Here is a 27234-nt window from a genome sequence, read left to right as displayed (position 1 = left end):
AGTTGTTTTTCTGTTTCTATAGTTCCCAAGGAACATTTCAACATCTTCTACTGGACACAATGTATACTTCAAAAGCCTAGATAAGAAAAAGTATAAGGAGAACAGAAATAAGATATAATTTATAAAGTACTTACAGAAAAACTTGCCAGAAATGTGTCATTGATGTAGGTTTGTTAACAAGGAGTAGTAAGATACCTGAGCTGGTTCCGTAAATGTATAGGACAGTTATGGAACCTTTTCTTATATTAATACTTAAAATGTAGTTCCTGGGAATTCAGGAATGCATTATTGTAATTCCATTGTCATTCTCAGGATTGTAATATCCAGAGTGAACTTTAAATAATCTATAAATTATGGCTTAACCTTTAACATTTCTTGTTTTTCTCTTGGTCTAGTGGTATTTTTATTGAAAGTAATGATAGTGGTGAGCATAGAGTTGTTGTCTGTAGTATTCTTCATATCTTCTGTAATAGTCACCTTTATCATTTCCATAAGGGTCATGAGGGTCATAATGCTCATTGTACCTGTTATCAGGATAATATGGAGCAGCAGCGTTTTCAGCACCCCCATTGCTTCCCTCCTCATTACCTAAGATTTCATTGGTTCCACCATTATTATAATGTGTCTCAGTGGTAGAAGCAATGGTGGCAGCTTGTGTTGGCTGAAGATCAGTGCTGCTCTCGCTGGCGGTGCTTGGCTGTTCAGTATCTGTCTCATTCTGACTTGCAGTGCTGTCTTCAACCTAATGATGTTGAAAAATACAAATAAGATGAACTAATTATATCTACAGAATTTCAATCACCCCATGGCTACGCATTGTATATATATTTACCATAGTAGATCTCACAATCAAAACATTTTTTTAATATATCTGTTATCAGACTGTGTAAAGAAGAACTATGTCAATAACTATTGTTTTTAATTAGTATCTTGCAATTCCATGCACCCAAATGTAATACTTCAGTTATAGGTCTGGTAGGGTGAATACCCAGCTAGCCTTTTATTTATCTTGGAGATACTGGTGGCAAAACCTGTCTGCCTTAGTTCCTAGCTCTGTTCCTGCTCATCATGAAGTCTTCACCGTTCGTGTCCATCTTGGTTGTCCCCACTTATCCTGCTGCATTAGCCATAATAGAATTTAAAAAATCAGCAGGCAGGTGATGACCCCCTTAAGCTGACCATGGTCGTTGTGCAGACCCAGATCCATTTACTTGAATTTCAAAAAGATATACAATACTGTTAGGTAGTGAAACTTTTCACTATCCACTAAACAGTTTTGGATGGACTAGTTTGCTAGCAAATTAGAATATCTTGTGTTTCAATATTTGTTAACATAATTTACAAAGTTGTTTATAGAGAAGTAACATTGTAGAATTCATGAAATGCAATAAGCTGCTGTCATTGTCCTTATAAATGTATACAAGATGGAAAAAGCATAGATACTGGCAAAGCAAAATGCAGGGATATGCTTTAAAGGAGTTAAAGAGATTTGGGACTAATTTTTGAGTAATACCTGGACATACACTTTAATGTAAGCTATGATGGTTTTGTTTAAGTTTTCGCTTTTTTTTAAGAGATTGTGTTTATTGAAACTTTGCAGAAAAATACAATAAAGGAGTTTGCTAGTAAAAATCATGAAAAAACATAATTTTTCTGTATTTCCCAGTTATCCAAGCATTATGTTCAGAGATAGCTATTAAGGGCCAGAATATTTTTAACTTAGTAAAGCTGCTGTTTTAATAAATCTGTTAATACATATTTTTTTTTCTATTTATTTTAGGTAGGATAGCATGATACCTGCTTTGAGGTACAACCTTCTAATTTAGGTTAAGTAGCTAATTTATAAAAATGTGTTCATACAAAATGAAACAAACAAAATTAAAGCTGAACTTCCCGCTCTCAATGAACATTGATTATTTTTTATCCATGTGCTGCTTACATTAGTAAAGAGATAGGAAATTATATCATATTTACATGTTTTAAACTTTTTTTTTTAAATTATACTAAGTTACTTCCTGCTTTCTTGCCTAGGCAAATTATGTCATACATGTCAGGATAGTTCAGGATGGGAGGAGGGGTTTTCTCAGGTAAGCACACCCTCCTGCCAGCATGCCTGAGCTAAGGACAAGAGGATTCCACAAAGTAAATGCTTCATAAATCATCTGCCCTTATTTAAGATGGCCATGGTCAGAAATGCTAGGGGAGTGTTTTTCAAAGTAATTTCTCAAAATAAAGCATGGAGACGTGAATGGATGGGTGAGTTTGCTTTGATTATTAAAAATGAACTTAATAGCGTTTCTGTTTTGTGTTGCTCAGATGCAATGTAGTTCCACTTTATGTTGTTTCCTATACAAACATAACAGATTTTAATCTGAGTACAGAATCCACAACTTGCAATGGGAATTTTTCTTAGCCTTCATTTTAATACTTTAACTGTTAGGTATGCAGACAAAATAAAACTACATTAAAACATAGGTCTAAACATACATGTCAGAAGTTAGATTAATTTGAAAATATTTTGGGAATAATTTGAACTCAGATTTGGCTTGGTAGGACAATCTATCTCCATTATTATGTGTTGTGTCCCTGGGAGGAGAGTTAAAAGAAAAACAATTAGAAAGAATGCTTTCAAACCTAGGGCTTACAGTGCTTGTTGACCCAATTTCCCCCAATTAATCAGGGATACATTACATGGTTCCCTAAGTAGTGCAGCTTTTTATAAAATAAAAATATATTTTTTGTGTAAATATTTTTTTTAGCTTGTTTAGCTCCGTCCTGTGTCCTATCACATCTTGTCCCGAGCCGAGGGAGCCGAGTAGGAGGGACACAGATTCCTTCTGATGTATGCAAGATACGTCAAAAAAGGAATCTGTGATCTTCCACCCTATGGGCATGCAGCGTCAATTGGTGCCACGACGGTCACATGACTGGGACAAAAATAAATAATTAAAAACAGAACAATAAATCAAAATCATGTTTACATGCACCACAAACATTGCAGATAGTGCACAAATGATATCTGTCTTGTAAAAACAATAATTTGATTCCTGTAAAACAAATTTTGTGGGCGGGGTGGAGTTACTGGTGATTGACAGTAATCAATGAAGTGTGTACGGAGTGGAGAGGGGAGGTGGAGGAGAAGAGAGGGGCAGGGTGAGGCGGGGAGTGTAGGAGATCCTTTTTCTAGGTCATGACTATGTGTTGACAGGAAGAGGGAGGGGGAGATGAAGATGCAGAGGAGGAGAGCTGCGGATGACGCAGACACGCACTGACAACGATCTCTCGGCTCAGCAGACATAAAAATTTGAGTCTGCACTCAGGGGGGAGTCAGGACCTGGCATTATTAAACAGGTATTGTAGGAGATACAGAGGGATAATTTAAAAAGCAAAAGCACCATGCTGCTAATTGCACATTAAAGGGACAGGAGCAGCATTTTTATTTTTTGGGTTAACAAACGCTTTAACGCTTAACTTCGCATTAGTACATATTATACAAACGGGAATGCTATTAGAATTCATGGGGCCATATACAGCGTATCTGACAGGGCAACCCAGAAAATATCAAAAACATATTTTCAGTAAAAAAACAATAAAGTCACTATTAGTGGACACAAATACAACATAACTTACAAAATTCCTGCTAAATCTAAGATAAAACTGTATTGAGGTAATAAATAAAGCTCTTTGTGTAAATGAGGTCTTGGGGTTTATTTACATTGCTGCTGTGACCTGTACAGTGTAAATGTTTTTTTTTTTTAATGTGATTATTACTGTGTGCAGGCAGCCTATATTATGCTATGGGTATGCAACAGCTGTACTAAGACAGACAGAGGCTCCTGTTCATTCATAAACTGAAGCATTGTAAACACAGTTTACTATGCTTTACTTATAAATGGACACAGGAGTGATTGGTACAGATCACCTACTGTGTCGATTAAGAAAAGGAAGGGGCCGGTAAATGACATATTTACCAACCCCCCCCCCGCTCTCCATCTCCCTGTAGCAGCCAGAAGGTGGCAAGCATGCAGAGAAGGGGGCGTGACTTACATATGAATCCCAGCAGGTTTTTAAATACCGACCGACCCAATTTACATACAAATTACCTCGCGATTTACATATAAATAGTGAATGATTTGCATATGAATGCTGACCCTGTTTATATATATATCTGTACACTGCACACAGTAGAAGGGCAATTACAGGAACGTTGCGCTCTGTGACTCTCCCTCCAGCATCTGAAAGTCGGCGGGAGGGAGAGGTGGAGAAACTGGCTTTCAGCTGATGCAGAGTAAACACACAGGGTATTGTTCTGTAATTAACCCCTCCCCTGCCACACCGATCCCCCTCCCTGTCCTGGCCCTCCTGTGTCGGGCCCTCTGCAGGAGGACCGGTGGTACCCCCCTGTCGGCGGTCCTGTATATAAATATTGCTTGCCAGATCCATAAAAAAGGCCTCTCTCTGCAGTTTTCTCTTTTACTATCGCCTGAAAACTTGCCTTTCTGCTATCCAGTGCTGGTTCTCTTCTGGGTTGAATAACACTCAGCTTCATTTACCTCACTTCCTGTGAGCACAAGGTGTGAAGGACCTAAACGCTGGAACATGTCATCAAGTCACCCTGGAATCACAAGAGAATTCTGCAGAGAACAATGGCACTGTTTTCTGCAGCAATTAGGAACTGTCTATTGCTAGAGAAAGAGGACCCATGATGTCAAGTGACCAGGCCATAGACTGCATGATTTGAGGTATGTATACAGTATTTTTTTTTTTCAGTTCAGGTAACTAGGGGGTTCAGAGAAAAAAGGGAGGAGGAAAGGGACGATAAAAAATGAAGTTGTGCTGTAACTATAGAGAGAAAGTGAATCTTTTGCGCTATGGCTGATTTGCAGCGTTGCAAATTGTATCACAGTGAAAAATAAATCGATTCCAAAGATGGGCATGTGTAAAATGAACCTCATACAAAAACATCAAATCACGTGCAATAAACCCAAAGAATTATATACATATAAGTGGTTAAATTATAGTACATAAAAACTTGAAACCAAAGTAAATTGCAAAGTTCAAGGTACAGTTTAAAAATCCTCGGAGTAGGATATGAGTGTCAGTTCCAAATAGAGAATGGAAATGGTTCACAGTAACAAAGGAGGAGTCCTTCTAAAGTTTAGTGCAGGGGGTTCAACAAAAGAAAAATTGTCCAAGAATCCAAGAAGGATTACGCCACCCGGGTAAGCAGGAGGCTTACCAGAAATATGTGACCGCTAAAGAATAGTGGTCAACACACGTTTTCCATTTATAATGCAGTCCTCCAGACCCTCCCACTAGAATCCAAACATCAGTCATACAGCCTTAGGATATATCTCCTGGAAAAATGTGAAATATGGAAATATGTGACTGCTAATGAATAGTGGTCAACACACATTTTTGATTGATAATACAATCCTCCAGATCCATATACTCTAAACATCAGTCATACAGCCTTAGGATGTTTAACCAAACAGGGCAGCTGTTCCCAGCCAGGCTAATCGGTCTCATCATCATCATCATCATCAAATTATTCATTTGCGCAGGAACCTATTTAGGTTCTATATTTATTGCAATTATCAGACATGAAAATGGAACAAAAACGCTAACCATAATGAAGTCATATTTGTACAATAACGCTTACAAATATCCAGAAAATATGAAGCATTTACAGTGCACTAGAGGAAAGCTCTGATCGCCAGTCTCCAAAATGGCCACGAGTATATCGCTCATGGACATTTTAAATGATCATTTTATATATATGTATATATATATATATATATATATATATATATATATATATATATATATATAAAATGATCATGTAATGAAAATGTAAGCGTTAATATATATATATATATATATATATATATATATATATATATATATATATATATATATATATATATATATAAAATCTTTTTATTGTGATTTGGATTGGCGGGATAAGACTTACAAGATTGGCTGTTTGTTTTTTGGGCACTAAATGGTGCCGTAACGGTGGGATAACACATTATGGCTGCATACAGGGTCCACCTAGTTTACATGAGTTGTCCTATGATCTTCGGATTCTCCCTGTGGGTTGCCCTATTTAAACAGTGTTGTGGCGCTGTGCTACCATAGCCTCTGGTGACGTCATATGTGATAAAACACTTAGGGCGGAGCTAGGACATACGTTGCATCATGCATGCGCGATATACTCATGGCCATTTTGAAAACTGCTGATCAGAGCTTTCCTCTAATGCATTGTATATGCTTCATATCTGCTGGATATTTGTAAGTGCAATACTTTTAATAAAAGTTTTCTTTTACAAATGGGAGTTCACTATGGTTAGCGTTTTTGTTCCATTTATATGTCTAAAAATTGAAGAGCTCAATTAACCTGACTGGGAACCGCTGCCCTGTTTTATAAAACAGACGTCTAGGAGATACATCCTAAGGCTATATGACTGATGTTTGGAGTATATGATGGAAAGGTCTGGAGGATTGCATTATAAATGACCACTGTTCATTAGCGGTCACATATTTCTGGTAGGCTTCCTGCTTGTTGCACCCAGGTGGCGTGATGCTCTCTTGGATACTTGGACAATTTTTTTTCTGTTGAAACCCCTGCACTGAACTTTAGAAGGACTCCTCCTTTGTTCATCTGTTGTTTGCTAGGAGGCTGTGGGAATTAGGGAGTCTTCCATGACCTATGAGGGTTCAAAATCTAACAACAAATGTTCATGTTTTTTTTTTTTTATAAATCCCCTGTAACAAACACAACCCAATACATATTTATCCGGCAACAAATTAGTCTGTATAGATTGAAGCACAAGACTCTTAGAATATAGCAAACATTTTGTTTTTTATTTTACATTTTAACACGTTTTGTGACAAAGAACATAAAGCAGTTTATATAGTTATTTGTAGAGAACTGAAAACTATGCAATTGCTACTTCACATGTCAGACAAAGTTATAGTTTCATGTAAAAAAAAAAGGTGATTTGCCTTATTTCAGAGCTATCTTAGATGATATTACTTTCATTACAGATACTGGAAATGCCAATATTGAGCTGTAAACTGTGTGAAATGTCAGTGCCAGATTTTTTCATAAATATTGATACATTAAAAAAGCACCTTGGATAAGTATATACTGTATTTGTAAGACAGTGTAAGAGAAATACTGGTATTTAAAGAGCATACTGAGTACCCATGCTGAAAATTTAAGTTTATACTCATATTCATTTTCAAAAGTATTCATATCATGGGCCATACAAAGACATTGTTATGTCTGCTGCTTTGGATCATCCTGGGCAAAATGTCTAAAACTGTTGTTTACAAATGGAGAGAGGAACATGGTGACTATCATTGTTGCCCCTCTCATTTTGCAAATGCTTTTGACTGACAGTTATGCTGACCCTTTGGCTTCAATACATTGAGTCACTAACCTAAAACAAGTCTGTATTTAAAGCAGAACTAAACTTTATTTGAGCACCACAAACTGAAAACACTATTAATTCATTTTTAATATTCAAAGCAAATGCACTCATCCATCCAGGCCTCCATGCTTTATTTTGTTGGGAAATCACTTTGAAAAACATCCCTGGTAGCGGTAACCATCTTGAGTAAGGGCAGACGATTCATGTAGCATTTACCTCCTGGAATCCATCTACCCTTAGCTCAGGCATGTAGGGCAGGAGAGTGTGCTCAGCTGAAATAAAAACCCTCCTTTCCTCCTCTCTCCAGAAAGAAAAAAAAAAAGGCCAAGAAGACTCCTGGGATGTATGCCATCATTTTGGCCAATGCCAGAAACCAAGAATCAACTGAAGAAATGTAAAAAAAAGTTTAAAACAAGTAAATATAATATGCCTTTCTCTCTTTTTACTAATACTATGAGCATAAGGATTAAAAATAGTTAACGTTGATTGAGATAGTTCTGCTTTAAGTACATCTGACTTTACCCCGATTTCCCCAATATGCTTACTTATTTCAGTCAATGAGAAAGCATTAAAACCAAAGGGTCAGAATGAAGCTAGGGAGATTGCAGTTTCAGGATGAGGTCTGCAATAAAAAGCCTCCATATTTCTCTAAAGAAATTACACTAACACGGTATTTCAGCATGTTCTTTCAGTGCTATAATAACTTGCAGTATTTGTTAAAAGACCTTTCCACTCTTTAGAAATTAACTGCCTTGGCTTGCATTAAGAACCCCATCTTGTGTCTGATATCCGCTATAAAAATAATAAATAAAATGACACTCTAATTAATAAAATTACACTAGTACAATGGTAGGGGCAAATTTGGTCAGTCGTGCCATTGCAATCATTAGCAGGAATATCATGGAGGTTGTGAACAAGTCCCTCTCTGTTACTTTAGGCACCATAAATCCAGGGTCAAACTCTAAAAAGTGGATAACTCCTTTAAATTAAGTGAATACCTGAGTTAACTTGTCAGATTAGAGGAGTGTGTATAGTGAACTTTGAATAGTAGAGGATGTGCATATTTTCACTTTTTAATATCTGACAAAAGCTTTAATCTAATACCAATTTAAATAAAATGTAGTACAGAGTAACATAATACATTAAAATATATGCGCAACCTTTCAGCTTTTTTCTTTATTGATAATGTTAATACTGGTGTGCATAAGGATCATACTCATCCTCGTATCTAACATAATTATCACCTCTCACTCTCCTAGGGTCAACTTCATTTTCATGGTCATAGTAACCATTTTCATATTGGTACTCATTATACTCTGGATCATATGGAGCAGTGGTGCTTGCAACACCTCCATTGCTTCCTTCTTCAGTGCCTACGTGTTCATAGTCACTGCTCCTAGGAAGCTCAGTGGGCACACCAGCATCCTCCTGAAGTTGTGTAGTGGCAGGCTCTATGGTGCCGACTTGTGTAGGCTGCACGTCTGTGCTGCTCTCGCTCGCAGAACTCGTCTGTTCAGTGCCTGTCTCATTCATGCTCGCAGTGCTTTCTTCAACCTAATCACATGGTAAGATGTGTAAGTGAGATGAACTGAAAGCTCTTTTATATAGTACAGTTAAAGTACTCTAGTAATTAGTGCACTGCACATATTACAGTTTGGAGTCTTAGAGGGAAAGTGTACTACATGTTCAATGAACTGTATTTTCATTAGGGTAATTTATTATTACTTTCACAATTGTACATGCTTGCTCTTCCATATTCTTATTACTGTTTTAACCAGATAAAGCTGAGATCTGGGCTAAATTAATATTGTTTAAATACAAGAGGCATGTGAATTCTTACTTAAATCTTAGTGCCCTTTTTGCATTTCTTCCAGACCCTTCCCTTCTCTATTCTGTTAAGACCACCTCTATGACAAAATCTCACCCTTGTCCTGCCCCAAGCTAGCCACTTCTGTCTACAACAGCTCACTGTCATCCTCCCTAGACATATCTGCCCCCCTCACTACACACAAAACCAGGCCCTGACCCCTACAACCTTGGCAAACAGATGACACCAGAAGTCTCAAAAAACCACACTCTTGAGCATCTGTGGCGTAAGACTAAGTCTCGGAAAGACTTCAACCAATATGAATCTTCCCTCCAAAAAATACAATCCCTGCCTCCACATTGCCAATCAGACTTATTTACTCACTCTCATTAACACCCTCCTATCCATTTTCTGTCAGCTCCTCTCTACCTTTAACACTCTACTTCTTCCTCCACTGCCTCCACCCACTAACTCACTCACTGCCCAGGAGATTGCTCATCACTTAGATTGATATAATTTGCGATGAGATCCCCACTGTACAGAAATCTCTCCCACTTAACATTCCATGTCCACAGGTTACACTCAATACTTACCTCATTCAACTCCATTACTATAGACAAGGTTGCTACACTTTTTTCTAATGCCCACCTGGACCCTGTTCATTCACAAATACTATGGTCACCCTCTGGCTCCATCCTACACGCTCTAACTCACATTTTGAATCTCTCATTCTCTTTTGGCATCTTTCCCAAATCTCTAAAGTATGCACTAGTCACCCCCATACTTAAAAAGCACTTACTGGATCCCACCAATCATAACAACCTACATACAGCTTTCCTGTTCCTCCAAGCTGCTTGAACGCCTGGTCTACAACTGACTGAGCTACCATCTCACTGAGAATAACCTTCTTGATTCCCTTCAGTCTTGATTTTGTCCTCAACACTCCACATAAATTGTTCTCCTAGAATTCACAAATGATTTACTAACCTCTAAAACAGATGGTCACTATTCTGTACTCCTACTCCTGGACCTCTCTGCTGCTTTTGATAAGGTTGACCACCCCTTCTCCTCAAAAAATTCCACTCATTTGGTCTTCGTGACTGTACTCTTTGTTAGTTCACATCCTATCTATCCCACCAGTGACACTTACGATTCTACCTCCACCTTTCATCTTCCTTTTTCCATCATGGTCCCTCAAGGTTCTGTTCTTGGATCGCTCCTATTCTTAATCTACACTTCCTCCTTGGCTCATCCACAACTCTGCCATCAGCTACATCTCTTACCTAGTCCAAAAACACCAACAAAACCATTTGCTTTGTTCCTTCCAAGACTCCTGCCCTCTAGCTCATTTGTAACCTGCTTCCATACTCACTTTCAGGACTTCTCCCAAGCCTCTCCCATCCTCTGGAAATTCCTATCCCAATCCACCTGAAAATTCTTATCTTCACAGAAAACTACCCTGCCTCCACCTAACAACTATACTTTTATCTTCTCCATGAGCCCACTCCCACAGTTAAGACCTTTTTTATCACTTGACCCTCCCTTTTAGAGTGTAAGCTTTAATGAACATGGGCCCTCCAATTCCCCCTGTACTGAATTGTATTGTAACTGTACTGTCTGCCTTCATGCTGCAAAGCACTGAACAAACTTTTGGCGCTATATAAATCCTGTACAAAAATAATATTAATAAAAATAATAATAATGTTGTGCAAGCATGAAACAACTCTTTCACTTTGCCTCTGTTCAGGAGTTTCCTGTAATAAAGACCAGTCACTCCTGCTCTCTTTCTCTGTGCAGGGTGACTGGTCCTGTAGTTTTCTGTAGACAGCCTGTAGTGGGAAGACCTGCTGGGTCCAACCCACAGGTGTGATCTGAGTCCATTTTTAGGAATAGATATAGTTAGGCTTTTCTTCAGCTTTAAGCTTTAAAGCTATTTTAAAAATAGAGATTTTTTTTTCCAGTTGGACACATAATCAATTTAAAACAATAAGTGTTATTACATATATAGACGTTTATAGCCGGTTCACACAGGGGCAACACGACTTGCAGGCCGACTATGTGAGGCAACCTGCACACAACTTCAGCGGCGACTTGCAAAACGACTTCTGTATAAAAGTCAATGCAAGTCACCTGAAGTCTCCCCAAAAGTAGTACAGGAACCTTTTTCCCAAGTTGGAGCGACTTGAGTCGCTCCTATTAAAACGGTTCCATTTTACAGAACGGGACGCGACTTGTCAGGCAGCTAAGTCGCCTGACAAGTCACCCCTGTGTGAACCGGGTCTTACTGATTTCTGCATATCGTTCCATTCCATTTTAATGAGAAAACATTTTTGTTTCTGCAACAAAAGTCGGTAAAATGTTTTTCACAAATTAAGCATTTATTGAAATATTTTGTGGATGTGTTTTTTTCTTAATGCTTCTGCTGCAACAAATAAAAACACAAACACTTTCTTTTAATTTCATTTAAAAAAAGCTAAAAGCTAGGGAGGGCAGGAATAGAATGAGTTAATTATGGCTTGTTGGGGTTAGCAAGGGGTTATCCAGGAATTAATTAAAAAAAAAAAAAAAGTTTTGTTATAGAAGCATTTTTTTTGATCGGAAACATCTGTTAGTGCTGAGCAGTTCTGAAATTGCTGCTTATAGCAGCTCTATAGAGATTTGTAGATTGAACACTAGAGAGAGCTCTGTACTACTCTGCAAGCCAAGCAGGCAGTAGATGTAATCCGTAGCTGAATGACATTTCGTTTGCTATATCACTGTGTTTCAAAAACAACTGCTGCCTGTATGCATATATGAGACAGCCGGGTGGTCCTTAATGCCGAGCTGACACATATACTTTATGTGTCCACTAGGAATGGCTTTTCTATCCTGTGTCCCAGCAGAGTGACTAGGTTGTCACAGACCGCTTATGATCATTGTTTATGATTGGGAGCTTCCGAATATGTAACCACTGTGACAGTCAGATGATGAGGAAGCCTGCCTCCACCTCTCAGCATTCTGATCCCCCTAAAGGGCTGTGTTTTTGGAAAAGGAGTTAAAAATAAAATGCTAATATCAGCATTGCTGATTTCCTGCAGCTTCTTTGCAGCTACTTTGGGGTTGTTTTACTAAAACTGGAGAGTGCAAAATGTGGTGCAGCTGTGCATGGTAGCCAATCAGCTTCTAACTTCAGCTTGTTCAATTAACACCTTCCTGCCCGGCCTATAGTGGAATGGTGGCCAGGCAGTGGCTTTACCGTTCTTAGTGGACGTCAATCACAGCTAATCACGACAAAACAAACCGAATGAATCAGTTTCATCCAGTAAAATGCTTGCTTATAGCAATGTATTTCACTGCTATAGGCAAACATGTGCAAAAAACAAAGAAAAAAAAATCCTGATCACTTCCCTAGAGTTACTATGGTAACATCTGATCACAGTGTTTTAAAAAAAATGTAAAATGGGAAAAAATGTAATATAAAAAAAAAAAAAATTGAAAAAAATTATATATATTTTTTCTTACTGTCACCAGTTAGTGTCCCTGATCACTGCCACACCAGTTATATGAAGACGCTGTACTGCACTGGTGACGGTATATAAAAATAAAAGTGTGATTTTTATTTTTTTTTTATTTCTTCATTTTCCAAAAAATTATGACAAAAAATCCGCCATGCCTCTTACTAAATACCTTGGACTGTCCACGGTCAGTTAGGGCCTCAAGAAATGACATAGGCTGTCAGTACATCAGGATTAATCAATTTCCAGATGTATACCATAGTTTGTTGACTCTATAACTTTCCTACAGACTAAATAATACACACCGATTTGAGTTATTTTCACCAAAGAAATGTATAAAGTATGAATTTTGGGCTAAATTTATGAAAAACAATTATTTATTTGCAAAATTTTATAACAGAAATGAAGAAAAACACTTTTTTTTTTCAAAATTTTCAGTCTTTTTTCGTTTATCTATCAAAAAATAAAAAACTCAGTGGTGATTAAATACCACCAAAAGAAAACTCTAGTTGTGTGAACAAAATTATAAAAATGTAGTTTTGGTGCAGTGTTGCATGACCACGCAATTGTCATTCAAAGTGGGACAGCAATGAAAGCTGAAAATTGTCCGGGGCAGGAAGGGGTTAAAAATGCCTGGTATTGAAGTGCTTTAACTTTAATAAAACCTGGAAGCTGATTGGTTTCTATGCAGAGTTGCACTAGATTTTGCACTCTCCAGTTTTAGCAGTGGCAGAACTACAAGGGTCGCAAAGGTTGCACTTGCGACCGGGCCATGGAGTTCCGACACTGTGGGGGGGGGGGGCCAAGGCTGCAGATGCAGAGAGTTTGTATGAGACTTCTAAACTGAATCCTAACTTCACCCCCACTCCACCAGCCATCGCTACTTGTTTGTGGCTCCCTCCCCACTTTATACTCCTCACTGGGCTCTCCCTCCTCATATATTGTAAATACAAAGGCCACTTTTCCAGGATTGATGCCTGTGACCAAGGGCAGCTTCATTGCTGCTCTTCTGCCACCTCTGTCTGCTTCCAGAATGTGCAGGCAACAGTGAGGCACCTGTCATCTGCGACTCGGATGTAGGATTGTAGCCTGGGCTGGGAAGTCTGTGTGTGTATGTGTGTGTGGCAGGATCTAGGCAGGGCCAGAAAGGGGGGGTGGTCTCCTCAGACCACCCCATACCTCCCCTCTCCTCAGACCACCCCACACCTCCCCTCTCCTCAGACCACTCCACACCTCCCTTTTTCTCCTCAGACCATCCCAAGGCTCCACTCTCCTCCTCAGACCACCCACACTTCCCTTCTCCTCCTTTTAGACCCCTTTCACACTGGGGCGCTTTGCAGGCTCTACAGCGCTAAAAATAGCACCTGCAAAGCACCCTGAAACAGCTGCCTCTCCAATGTGAAAGCCCCGAGGGCTTTCACACTGGAGCGCTGCACTGGCAGGAAGCTGAAAAAAGTCCTGCTAGCAGCATCTTTGGAGTGTATACACCGCTCCTTCACATTGAAATCAATAGGGCAGCGCGGCTATACCGCCGGCATAGCGCTTAAGCAGCAGCGCTTTGTGGGCGGTTTTAACCCTTTTTCGGCTGCTAGCGGGGGTTAAAACTGCCCCGCTAGCAGCTGAATAGTGCCGCTAAAACGACGGTAAACGACGTTTTTTAGCGCCGTTTTACTGCCGACGCCGCCCCCACCCCAGTGTGAAAGGGGCCTTAGTAAATCAACCCCAGTATGTCTATGCGCATTCCTGCAACTGCTGCTCATCTTTTCTCAGGGTGAGTTTCATTTTGGTGACTACAGTGGATTATACCCTTGCAATGTGTGACAGCAAGGCCACTCTGTTTGGGAGAATGGGAGACAATGTATGAGAACAACTAGGACTCAGAAACAGAGTGTTGTCACCTTAAAGCAGGAAGTTTCTGAACAAGGCACCAGATATTATTTAATAGCAGCTGCCAATTTAAAAATATTGACTTAACTTATTTTTGAAATTACAATAACGTGCTAGAACTTATATGGGATTTTATACATGCATTTTTTATACATTTTTTACACATGCTTTAAAGCAGAACTTGCACTGCAGGCAAGGCCTGCTTATTAGCATTGTCCACACTTCTAAAATGCTGCAAAAATAAAAAACAAAAATATGTGGGTAATAAAGTTAATAAATGGATACTTTCCTTTCACCCACCTTGAATACTGCAATGTGTGTCACACTGCTTCTGGCAGGATCTCAGGAAATGCTGAGTAGGCAAAAGCTTGCAAAATGACACTCAAAAATAGTGCAGGATCTCGCCAGAAGGAGCATGATGTCACCCTTGCCTAGGAAGCTGGTGGAAAGATAAGTATATTTAATATATTTTTTCCCTATAGGGTTATTTATTATTTTGTACATGGCAGGAGTCACAGTAAATAAGAGAACCTTGCATTTTTGCCACCTTCACAGACTTCCATTGTGTGAGAAGCAGTAAATAAAATAAACAAATATGGCCGCTTTAGAGGGGGTAAATTATCTCAGTTTGCAGACATAAAACAGAGACTTAACCTGCCTAACCCCTATCTCTTTCGTAACCTCCAATTGCGGCACGCTTTTATCTCCCAACTTAGCTCCGCCAGAGTGGAAATTAGGTCCTCAAGTTTCAAAAATGTCCTACGTGACGAGTCCATAAAAAATCCATTATCATAATTGTATAAAGAATTTTTCCCTGTTTCTCCCCCCTCGGTAACCAGGTGTAGGGAGCACCGAGTTGAGGAGGTTCCGGATTTGGGAGGAGAAGACTGTGATGACACGTGGAGCTTCCCTTTCACTTAGTATCAGCAAGGGGCCGATTAATTCCCTTTAAATTCCTACATAGGATATATTATACTCCAACAAAGTTATCTAAAATTTACCCGCACTTTGCTCAGTCTGCTACTATATAATGCTCGCAAAGTGTTGATCCTCTATTGGAAAACCCATGACACCCTCCTTGACTTACTGGAAAGGGTTTGTGAATATAGTGATTCCGTTCTATAAAGCTACATACTTGAGCAGAGGCTGCCCTAAGAAGTTTGACAAAGTCTGGAAGATCTGGTTAGATAGTCCTGTTTCTGTCGCCTAAAGATTATCAGAGTATTAATGCTCAGGCGGAGGCTGGTTGGGGGGTGGAGGATATGAGTACACCTTGCTCTGGAATTCTTGTCTCAACACTAGGATTTGATTCGGGCCTGATTACTGTCTAGCAGCACAGTGGCGTAGTGGATAGCACTTTCACCTAGCAGTAAGAAGGGTCGCTGGTTCAAATCCCAACCACAACACTACCTGCTTGGAGTTTGCATGTTCTCCCTGTGCCTGCGTGGGTTTCCTCTGGGTACTCTGGTTTCCTCCCACACTCCAAAGACATGCTGGTAGGTTAATTGGATCCTGTCTAAATTGTCCCTAGTATGTATGAATGTGAGTTAGGGACCTTAGAATGTAAGCTCCTTGAGGGTAGGGATTGATGTGAATGTACAATGTATATGTAAAGCGCTGCGTAAATTGATGGCGCTATATAAGTACCTGAAATAAATAAAAATAACCTAACAGATACATGAAGAAGTGATTAATTGCTGTATTTGCATCAAGAACTGCAATAATTACTGTATTTCCTTGTATAATTTGATACTGCTACTTTTACCCGATCAGGAGGACTTATATCTGGAAAGATTATGTTGTCTGGGTGAGCCTGGATTGGGGGGTGTTTGGATGGCTTTTCTATTGTTAAATCCCACCCTGCATTGCGAGGCATATTGTTACTTTTGTTATGCATAAAACAATAAAAAGATATTTGCAAAAAAAATATATATAAAGCGGTGGGAAACATATTGTAATCTGCTCTACTTAGGTTAATTTTCATTGATGATTTATTAGTTTTCATGTTAGTACATTCTCACCTCTGGGGCAGAAGTTCCTCCATTTTCTTCCTCACCGCCTTCAGAATCTGCCTCTTCCTCCTCAGCTCCTTTCCCCTTTGTTCCCTCTCCTCCTGCTTCTTCTGATGCAGCATTCTTTCCATTTTTACCAGCGTCCACTGAATCCTCTTGCTGTACACGTACAATCTAATTAGTTCACATTTGTATAATGTACTAAACAGTACAATCATAAATACAAAATCACATAAATGACAAATAGATAAATATTTCAAAGACCACAACTTAAAGTCGAATTCCAAGTGTGGATATTATTTGCTTCAGCTTGCACCAATGTAACTATGCATACACCATACCTGGCTGCTGCCCCTGGAAGCTGCAAATTATTGAAATAGACACTGCTACACCAGTGATCTTCACTTGCCTTTAGGTTGCATGCTGAGTAGCTACCTTACTGCCCCTAAGCATAGGCGCCATTCAGAGAATACTTTGTGGTTTCTGAATGAATGGAAAGTGTCCTCTGACTGGACAAGGTGGAGAGAGCGACATTACCTCCCCATCTCTCCACCTCATCCAATCACAGAATGCTTTGTATTCATTCAGAAACCACAAAGCATTCTCTGTATGCTTCCCATGCCAAGCGGCTGACCTCCTGTGTTCAGAATGCAGCAGGGAAGCGGCCCAGCACAGGACCCAGAAGCTAGTGTAGATAACTGGAGGTGCGGTACCTACTTCAGTAATTTTCAGCTTGGTATTGGCCAGTAGGGATGGGCGAACAGTTCGGGCCAAGCATAAGTTCGGGCAGAACTTTCGCTGTTCGAACGTTCGACAAACAGCCAAACAAATGGGTCGTTTAACCGTTTGTTCGGCCCCCTTTGCCAACCACAATGCATTATGGCACTGAACAGTACATTGCAAACCCTGATTGGCTGAAGCAGTGAGAGCCTCAGCCAATCAGGGCACAGAGCACTGTCAGAGTCATGATTGGACACTGTCATCATGACTTTATCCAATCATGGCTCACAGTATAAAATATTCTTTCAATGGCAGCCATTTTCAGTGTGACTTAGGCGTGGAGAGAGATAGAACAGGGCTCTGTTCAGTGCTATTAGTTAGAGCAGAAGAGGAAACTGAAGGTGAGGCAGCACAACCCCAAGGAGGCCGACATTAAGAGAGTAGAGAGCAGTCACTTTATTCCATCACATTCTGCAGCTGTTATCTCCCGGTCCACTCCCCAAAGCTCAGCTGTCTGGGCCTTTTTCAGCACATCTGCAGCAGATCGCACTGTTGCTATCTGCAAACTGTGTCTCAGGCACATCAAACGTGGCAAAAACACCAACCATTTGGGTACCACAGGCATTTAACGTCCAACCACTCAGCCTGTTGGCAAGAGCACCTAAAAGCCACACAAAAGGGGCACAGATCTGTCCCTCCTCCTCCTCCTTACCCACTTCAGTCTGCCCCTGCTATACCGAGTCATTACCTCTCAGCAGCCTCCACTGACAGGGATAATGGTATAGCACAGGGTGACCCAGGTCCTAGCAGCACATCTGTCAGCAGCACACCACCAGTTGCAGACTGTAGCCGGCAAATTTCTCGGCCCCATCTGCTGCACCGAAAGAAAAAATCCAGTCCCTGCCACCCACAGGCCCACCGTTCAAATGCAAGTTTGTCAAAGCTGTTGGCTCTCCAAACTTCTGCCTTTTAGCCTGGTGGATTCTGTCCCCTTCCGTGAATTCGCACAATGTGCTGTACCACAATGGCAGGTTCCCAGTTGCTACTACTTTTCACGTAAGGCGGTTCCAGCTCTCTACCATCACGTGGAAGGGAATGTTCTGGCATTGTTGGGCAAGGCAGTCAGCCGTAAAACCCACGTGGTCCAGGAAGCATGGACAGGGATGATATATTTTGTTCACAGCACACTGGGTAACGCTGCTTGCAACTCGAAAGGATGCAGGACAGGGCTCAGTGCTGCAGCTTGTTGTGCTCCCATGTCTCCATACAGCTGTGGTGATGATGCCAGACCTGTGAGCTCTACCCCCTCCTCCTCCTCCGCCACCTCCATGCCCTTCTCTGCAGAATTGTCCTATGAACATCAGGTACTGCCAAGCGTTCAAAGGGCTATTCCCAAAGTCAGGCTAAAAGGTGCCATGCAGTGATTCAGCTGGTGTGTTTGGGGGGACAGGAACCACACCGGAGCAGAGATTCTTGCAGCTCTGCAGGAACAGGCTCAGAGGTGGTTCACACCACGCCGGTTGGAGCCAGGAATGGTGTTGTGTGATAATGGCTCAAACCTCCTGTCCGCCCTTAGGCAGGGAAAGTTGGCATATGTGCCATGCCTGGCACATGTCCTCAATTTGGTGGTGCAGAGTTTCCTAAATATGTACCCAGGGTTGCAAGATGTGCTAAAGCTGGCCAGAAGAGTCTGTAGCCATTTCAGGCAGTCATACACAGCCTGTGCTCGGGTGGCTGAAATTCAGCGGGAAGTCCACCTGCCCGTAAACTGCCTAATTTGTGACATGCTCACCGGGTGGAACTCGACTTTGTCAATGCTGCAGCAGCTATACATGCAGCAGAGGGCCGTCAACGTGTACCTGTGCGAATACGGCACAATGACAGGCTCAGGCCGCCTCTGCTTTTTTCCCCACGCCAATGGCTGATCATTAAGGATGCAAGCACTGTATTGTCACCATTTGAAGAGGCCACAAGGATGGTGAGCTGTGACAGTGCATGCATCAGTGACACAATCCCTGTTGTGTTCCTGCTGGAGCAGACTCTGCATGGCATTATGGTCAGGGCACTGGAGTGGAGGCAGAGCAGCAGGAGGAAGAGGAGGACTTCCTTTCCTCTCAAGGCCCACTTTATCCAGACACCATCATTCCTATGTCACAGAACACACAGGAGAAGAGAGGGGAGGTGGAAGAGGAGGAGGATTCTGGCACTTTCATAGGCTTTGAATAAGAGAACGACATGCGTCAATCTGTAATCGATGGCTTTCCAACCCCAGGACCCTTGGGAGTAGTATGTGGCTGGAAGGAGGAAGTTCCAGATGCTGTCATCCTGAGTGACCCCGAGGAGTCTGCTTCTCAAGATGCGGCAAATTTGAGGCGCATGGGCAACCTCATGCTTCGAAGCCTGCGAAAAGGACCCAAGAATAGGTGGCATAAAGGAGAAGGATGATTACTGGTTGGCAACCCTCCTTGACCACCATTATAAGGGGAAGGTCTCAGTACTCATCCCATCCCCACAAAGAGTGCAGAAGATAAAATCTCTTGAGGACACTTTAAAGAGGATTTTATTAAATGTTTTTCCTGACTCCAGTAGGTTACAGTGTCGTGGAAAACGTCGTTTTGAATCTTCTGTTGGTCAAGAGAGGAGCGTTGGAGAAGGCGTCTGCGTAAGTGAAGCATTTCAGAATTTTTTTAGTCCTCGCCACCCAGGGCTGTCAGCTTCCACATCCCATAGGCAGTGTTTGCATCACATGGTGCACGATTACCTCAGGGCCAAAACAGAGATGGAGAGCTTTCCAGCTGACGATCTACTGACTTACTGATACATGTCCCCCAGGGCAGGACCCGGACCCCTATAACCATTGTATGCCCAATTACTTGCATATAAGCCTTCAAAATGGACACTTTTGATTTTTGACGTTCGGGTCCCATTGACTTTAATGGGGTTCGTTATTCGGGTCTGAACTTTCGCTGTGTTCGGAAGTTCTGGTGTGAACCGAACAGGGGTCCGCTCGGCCCATCCCTATTGGCCAGGCATGGTATAAACTTAGTTACATTGGTCTCAGACCAATTCCATGGTAATTGATGAGTCCTTGCTGGAAATCATAACAAATTCTGTGCTCCACTAGATGTGGAGCACTATGGTTTAGCTGAGGCTCTGACATTTCAGCAGCAAGGTTTAGGGGGGTATTTATAAATGTTTCTACCCAACATTCACACAGCTTTCACTCAAGACTCAATTTCTAATAGGGAACATATGTAAATTCTGGGGGAAAGTTGGTGAATCTTCTGGGAAAAAAAATGTATAAATATACCCCTTATTTTTTTTGTTAATAGATTAGAGATGGGTTTGGGACTTAAGTTAGGTTTACACTTCTTTCTGTTTACCCAGATGGCCTAAAAGGCAAAGCAAAGAAAATCCCAAATTTTACCGCTGTCAATCTATTGGAAGGTAAGTGGAAATCTATTTTTTTAACAAGTGTCTAAAAGAAGATGTCTCTTTTTATTTCCTGTTGTGTCTCTGTGAAAAGGAAATTTCATATTATTAATAGACAGGACGAAAAAATTTGTTTCATTTCGTTTTGATTTGTTAATCTAGTTATTTTGTTTAGTTAAATTCAGTTGATTTGTTCAATTCGTATTCAGGATTCGCATTCGGATTTCGTATTCAGAATTCGTATTCCGAATTTCTTCAAATTTTCCTTTTTTTTTTAATTCGAAACGTTCAAATCAATAAATTTCGAATCGGTTGAAACAAAAATGTTATATTTTTTTCAATTCAAATGCGGCAACGTTAACAAACATAAGAAAAATCTTCATCAAATGATTACAATGACTCTTTAAATCACCTCTGGCTTAACAAAAAAAAAAATGGAAATCGATGTAAAATTCAATTCGAATTTCAATTTGAATTTATGAAATTCGGACGAATTTCGTTTCATTATTTGGAGCATTCTGTAAATTTTGCTTATACTGTAATATCCGAATCTCCGAATAATGAAAAATTTGTCCGAATATTAATTCGGAACGAAACAAACCGCACATGTCTACTTATTAAGGTTGGCCACAAATGTCTAATATAGACTCTAATATCCTTGTTATTCTGGTTACCTTTGATGACTCATCTTGTTGGAATGTGAACTGCCTATATAGACAAGCCAGCCCCCTCACCTTCAGGAATGTGCCATTTTATTTAGAAGATAATTTTTCTCTGAAGGTGGGCTTGATTATTTCTTACATACAAGACCTATATACCTTAGATAAAACTAGTAGAGTTAGACTCACACCAGAGCTTGCAACTATTGCAAGCGTCTGATCTGATCACCTGGCCATGCTGCATGTGCAGGGGTTTCCATGGCGAAACAGCATCTTTAGTTAAGTATTCTTGTCATATTTTCTTTATCTTTATCTGTATCTGTCATTATTTTTAATAAATGTTATACTTGTAAATATTTGTATGATCTATCTTTGCACATATCCAACACAACCCCAAAACAATCTGGAACAGGACGTGAAGACAGGACAGGTTTTAACCATTACCTCTATCCCCTGTCAGTAGATACACTATAAGACTTATTTAAAATAATTGACATATTTTGCAAGGTAATGTATCAGAGGTGAATTATAGTGGATATTATATTTTACTCAATTTGATGTTTAATGATCTAACATTAATATTATCAGGAATCTGTACACATATGATGTTGTATTGTTGTCTGTTAAATCTGAGGTTAACCTCCATTGTGGTTTTGAAGAATAAAGCAATATCATGAGTCAATAAGCCACATATTTTAAAAACAGGATATATGATTACACATGGTGATTTGTATCTAGGAACAAAATTAAAAAAAAAAAAATCTTTTGAGTACCTCATCAGAGCTATCTTCTTCTTCTGAAGAACCTCCAGCCTACATAATGAAACAAATAAAGAATTAGGACCTTTTAGCACAAATGGTCACAAAATAAAATATTCACTGACATCTAGCTGGCTTTAAAGAGAGACAATCACCAATGAGCATCTCTCATAAATTAAATTCACACTTTTAGTTGTTAAAATAATGCAGTCTTTTGATCTGTGGATTTTGCTCTCTGGGATTACTGTGTTTCCCCGAAAATAAGACAGAGTCTTATATTAATTTCTGCTACAAAAAACACACTAGGGCTTATTTTCAGGGGATGTCTTATCTATGTCCCTGTCTTCTCTCCCCCTCTACCCCTGTCAGCTCGGGAGTCATCATTATGACATCTTTAATCCCAAAAATATGTAATCCATTTTGTAAAAATATTATATAATATCCAGTGAGTCTCCCTTTGAAACTTTATTAATACCTTATTTAAAGTGCCGCTGGGTGCTCACGTGATACACCGAAGAACTTCTTCCCCGCACCGAGCACTGCCGTGGGAGGGACCGAGATGCCCGCTGACGATATTTTATTCCTCCCGCTCCGAGCATTGCAGAGGGAAGGGTTGAGATGCCTGCTGACGGTAGTCCGACTCAAAGCACTGCCGAGGGCAGGGCCGCTGGCGTCAGCTGGGAGGAGAGGTGAAAATCTCCAGCGGGTCAAGTGAGCACCCAGCGGCGCTGTAAATAAGGTATTTTTGACAATAAAGTTCTTCCCTTTACGAACAAAAATGTCAGGCTGAGTATGAGGTTATAAAGCAATTCTGTCTCCTGTGTTCAGTGCTGATAACAGTCAAACAACTGTCATATAACAAAGGCTCTATCAGGATAACATAAGAGAAAATTAAAAGCTTGGTGAAACCGGTCATCGATGGTTTGAACCTCAGAGTTTTGATCCAAGTATGGGCCAGCTGAATGTACTCAAATACATTAAAAACAGGAGGTTGAAGCGCATACTTACTGCCCTCCCCCCCTTTAAGCTGCAAAGGCAGTTGGACTGGGTATATAATTGCTGTAGTGCAGCAAGAATTGTACTGAAGTGAAAAGAGCCGAGTCACAGCATGGTGATGCAGCCTTTTAGGTGTTAAAACAGAAGAAGACATCTCAGAGGTCAATGCGACCTAAAGGCAGAATGATTTGGTCTTGCCCCTAAACTTGGTTAGGGTACTGTAACAACTGTTTTTGATAATGGATATTTTTGTATTTGCAACAAATTAGAATTATTAAAAAATGACAAATCTCATCCTTCCAAGTACACAAAGATATAGCAGAAATTACAACATGGTATGTTTGTGTTTTCTATGATATCAAAAAATCTTAATGTTGGATAAATCCATTGTGCGTTACCAGGTTTAATATGCATGACACATTTGCTAGAACAAAGGTGTGAATTTACAGTAAAATTATAATTTTGCTTTAGAGTAAAAATGTGCATTTGGAGCACTCTATTCCGCAAACAGGAAACAGCTCCTAAAAGTAGTAAAGCAAACCTCTATATTTATCTAGAAATGTCAACAGGCCACAGGTGATTATAGACTTATAATCCACGCTGACTTGGTCATGCTTATCGTAAATATTTGCACTGCATGGCTCATTCTAAATTCAAAACACAAAATGCAGTTATCCATGTGAATATTTGCCTACGGTTGTTATATTTTTCATTCTGTTTAGGAATATACTATTTTGTCAGAAAAAGCACCATTCCATCACAAGTGCAACCTATAAAAGCCTAGTATATCTCTCTCACAACTTGTCTGTGTCAGTTGGGATTCAACTACTTATTACTACTACTGTTTGTATACTCATTGTCCTAGGATTTATTATATCAGTAGCATTTTAACCATAGATTTAAACTACCTCATAAAACTGGAACAAACTATAACATATGCTAAAAAAAATAAAACATTCTATTGGTGCAAACTATGAAAAAATGCCTAATCTAAAATGTATTTTAAAATAATATTAGCAGACATGTCAGGTGTATACAATATGATATACATGCTTTTAGTGATAATTTTCTGGATACAGTCTTCCTTTAAAGGCATTTGATGCAATGGATGAAAACACAATCACATTTTATATTTCAATTAACCATTTAACACTCAAATAGTTTTGCAAACCTTTAATACTGTATCCACAAATTTGGGGCAGCACAGTGGCTAAGTGATTAGCACTTCTGCCCAGCAGCACTAGGGTTGTTGGTTCAAATCCCAACCACAGCACTACCTGCCTTGAGTTTGCATGTTCTCCCTGCACCTGCATGGGTTTCCTCCAGGTTTTCTGGTTTCCTCCCACTCTTTAAAGACACACTGGTAGGTTAATTGGCTCTACTATGTGTATGTATAAATGTGAGTTAGGGACCAATAGAGTAAGCTCCTTGAGGGCAGGGACTGATGTGAATGTACAATATATTTGTGTAAAGCCCTGCGTAAATTAGCTCTATATACAGGCATACCCCACTTTTAAGTACACAATGGGGTTTATTTACTAAAGCTGGAAAGTGCAAAATCAGGCTCACTTCTGCATAGAAACCAATGAGCTTCCAGGTTTTATTACCAAAGCTTAATTGAACAAGCTGGGGTTAGAAGCTCATTGGTTTCTATGCAGAAGGGAGCCTGATTTTGCACTTTCCAGCTTTAGTAAATAAACCCCATTGTGTACTTAAAAGTGGGGTATGCCTGTAAGAACCTATAAAAAATATATCTGTATCTATTCAAATTAACTGTACAGTTACTTACTTTGGCATAAGTTATGTATTTAGGAGGTGCCTGGACATGCACGCGTTTGACAAAATAGCCATATCTATTCTTCAATGCCTAGAAGTGGAAAAGAAAAATAAGAGTAAAAGCAACAACACACTTGTAGATTTAAACAAAATATAATATAATGCGATATATGGAAAATAGAATAGATGGGCTAGACCATCTGAGGGTGACACGAGGATAGTCTGGAAAATTGGTGTAATCTCCGTATACAGAACGAGTTCTTGACTATAAGAGCTGTAAAAATGTGCCATAGTCTATTCTTCCCAAAGAACTGCTTCTTGCTGATGTATTATGATGTTTGAATATTATTTATAAGAAGAAACATTGTATAATCCTAATCCAAGACGATATCTGTTTTTCTTTGGAGTTTAGGTTTTTCTTTTTATGTGTCTTCTTGATCAACTGTGGGTTTAGGCTTCTGAGGAGCCTTTTTTTTTGGTTGAGCTTGATGGACATGTGTACTGTCACTTGTAAGTACAGTATGTATGCTGTATTATCCAGTCATGTAAAAGGAACGTTTCAATTCACTTTGAATACCCAATTGTGTGAGAAGAAGAAAGGGAAATTTGCAATTTACATGATTGGATAATTAGAGTAAATATTCACATTCACATATTGTATGGATCTCTTTTAAAATCTAGATTGGGTGCAGGAAAGGGACAACAGAGACATTTGAAAGATTGAGTGGTTGAGGGAGGGTTTATGTGAGAGCATGAAAGGAGTGAAAATAGTATATATATATATATATATATATATATATATATATATATATATATATATATATATATATATATCATAGCAAAGCAGCTTACCAGGATTAAAACTAGTCGAGGCAAAGAAAAAAAGACTCAGTTCAGAGTACAGTGTACAAAGCATGATAAAACAGTATAAACACCTTTGAAGTTAGGATTGAAACAGTGACCTTAAGACAGTGCAACCACTGTTCTTAGTAGACTATTAAAATGTCATGTTTTGTATAGAGTAGTAAGTGGTTACAATAGTTACCCTACTTACAAACAAGTTCTGTCCCAGGAGCTTGTTCATAAGTTCAACTTATTTGGAAGTCCAGCAAAGATCAGCGCTTGCAGACAAAGGCTGCGAGCGCTGATCAGTGTGTTCTAGCGGGGGGAGCCCCCCTGTCAGAACACATAGACACAGAATAGAGATCGCTGCACCAACATTGCTTGTTGTGGTCCGGCGATCTGTCAGTTTTTCTTTTCATTCAGCTCACTAAGTTGTATAAAAAGAAACAGGAGTGTGTGAACCCAGCTTTACAGGACAGGAAATGTGAACACATCCATGCTATCCATGTGTTAATCCTCTATTCATGTAACTCCTCCTCTGCTGCTACTTCCAGCATATATCGTTTCATGTGACAACACTGAAGAAATGACACTTTGCTTAATGTAAAGTAATGAGTGTACAGCTTGTATAACCCCTAAAAATAACTCAACACATAGCCATTAATGTCTAAACCACTGCCAACAAAGGTGAGTACACCCCTAAGTGAAAATATCCAAATTGGGCCCAATTAGCCATTTTCCCTCCCCGGTGTCATGTGACTCGATAGTGTTACAAGGTCTCAGGTGTGAATGGGGAGCAGGTGTGTTAAATTTGGTGTTAGCGCTCTCACTCTCTCATACTGGTCACTGGAGGTTCAACATGGCACCTCATGGCAAAGAACTCTCTGAGGATCTGAAAAAAAGAATTGTTGCTCTACATAAACATGGCCTAGGCTATAAGAAGATTGTCAAGACCTTGAAACTGAGCTGCAGCACGGTGGCCAAGACCATACAGGACAGGTTCCATTATAATAAAATATAATTGTAAGGAAACATTTAGAAGATGATTTGTCTAAACCTTCCCCTTCTTGAATCTAGCTCTACAGGTAATATTAAACAATCTTAGTGTGTATGGTGAAAATAAAGGTATTCATCATATACTTATGTTTCATTTATTTTACCACCTGGTCTTTCTAGGCACTAGTGAGGTAGCCAACGACTCACATCTGCCCCCGAGAAGGTTATGTCACCAGTGCCTTCCAGGCAAATCTTGTGTATACACTGTGAGATCTTGAAAAATTTAGCAAAATCTTTTTTTTCCTTAGTTGACATCTAGGGGTTGATTTATTAGAGGCAAATAGACAGCGCACTTTGAAAAATGCAGTTGCACTCTGCAAGTGCAGTTGCTCCAGAGCTTAGTAAATTAGGTAAA

At 39.8% G+C, this 27234-nt stretch overlaps 1 protein-coding gene across 2 annotated transcripts in view; it reads right to left on the bottom strand.

Moving 5' to 3' along the window:
• Positions 1-316: 316 nt before the first annotated feature.
• Positions 317-27234, bottom strand: part of IBSP (integrin binding sialoprotein) — a 38879-nt gene continuing 11961 nt past the window's right edge. Inside the window, exons 4-7 of one of the 2 annotated variants that reach the window (XM_073601048.1) lie at positions 24994-25071; positions 22224-22262; positions 16649-16798; positions 317-742 (exon numbers count right to left, since the gene is read on the bottom strand). In XM_073601048.1, coding sequence (XP_073457149.1) covers positions 404-742; positions 16649-16798; positions 22224-22262; positions 24994-25071 — 606 coding nt within the window. In that variant the 3' untranslated portion in view covers positions 317-403. Of the gene's footprint in view, positions 743-8519; positions 8994-16648; positions 16799-22223; positions 22263-24993; positions 25072-27234 lie in introns of those variants that run through there. The other variant, XM_073601041.1, reaches the window with a different exon arrangement.

This window comes from Aquarana catesbeiana, linkage group LG01 (assembly GCF_042186555.1).
Source record: "Aquarana catesbeiana isolate 2022-GZ linkage group LG01, ASM4218655v1, whole genome shotgun sequence".
In the NCBI taxonomy this organism is placed as follows: Eukaryota; Metazoa; Chordata; class Amphibia; order Anura; family Ranidae; genus Aquarana; species Aquarana catesbeiana.
Note: the sequence above shows the minus strand (reverse complement) of the source record. Positions and strands in the feature narration are given on the sequence as shown.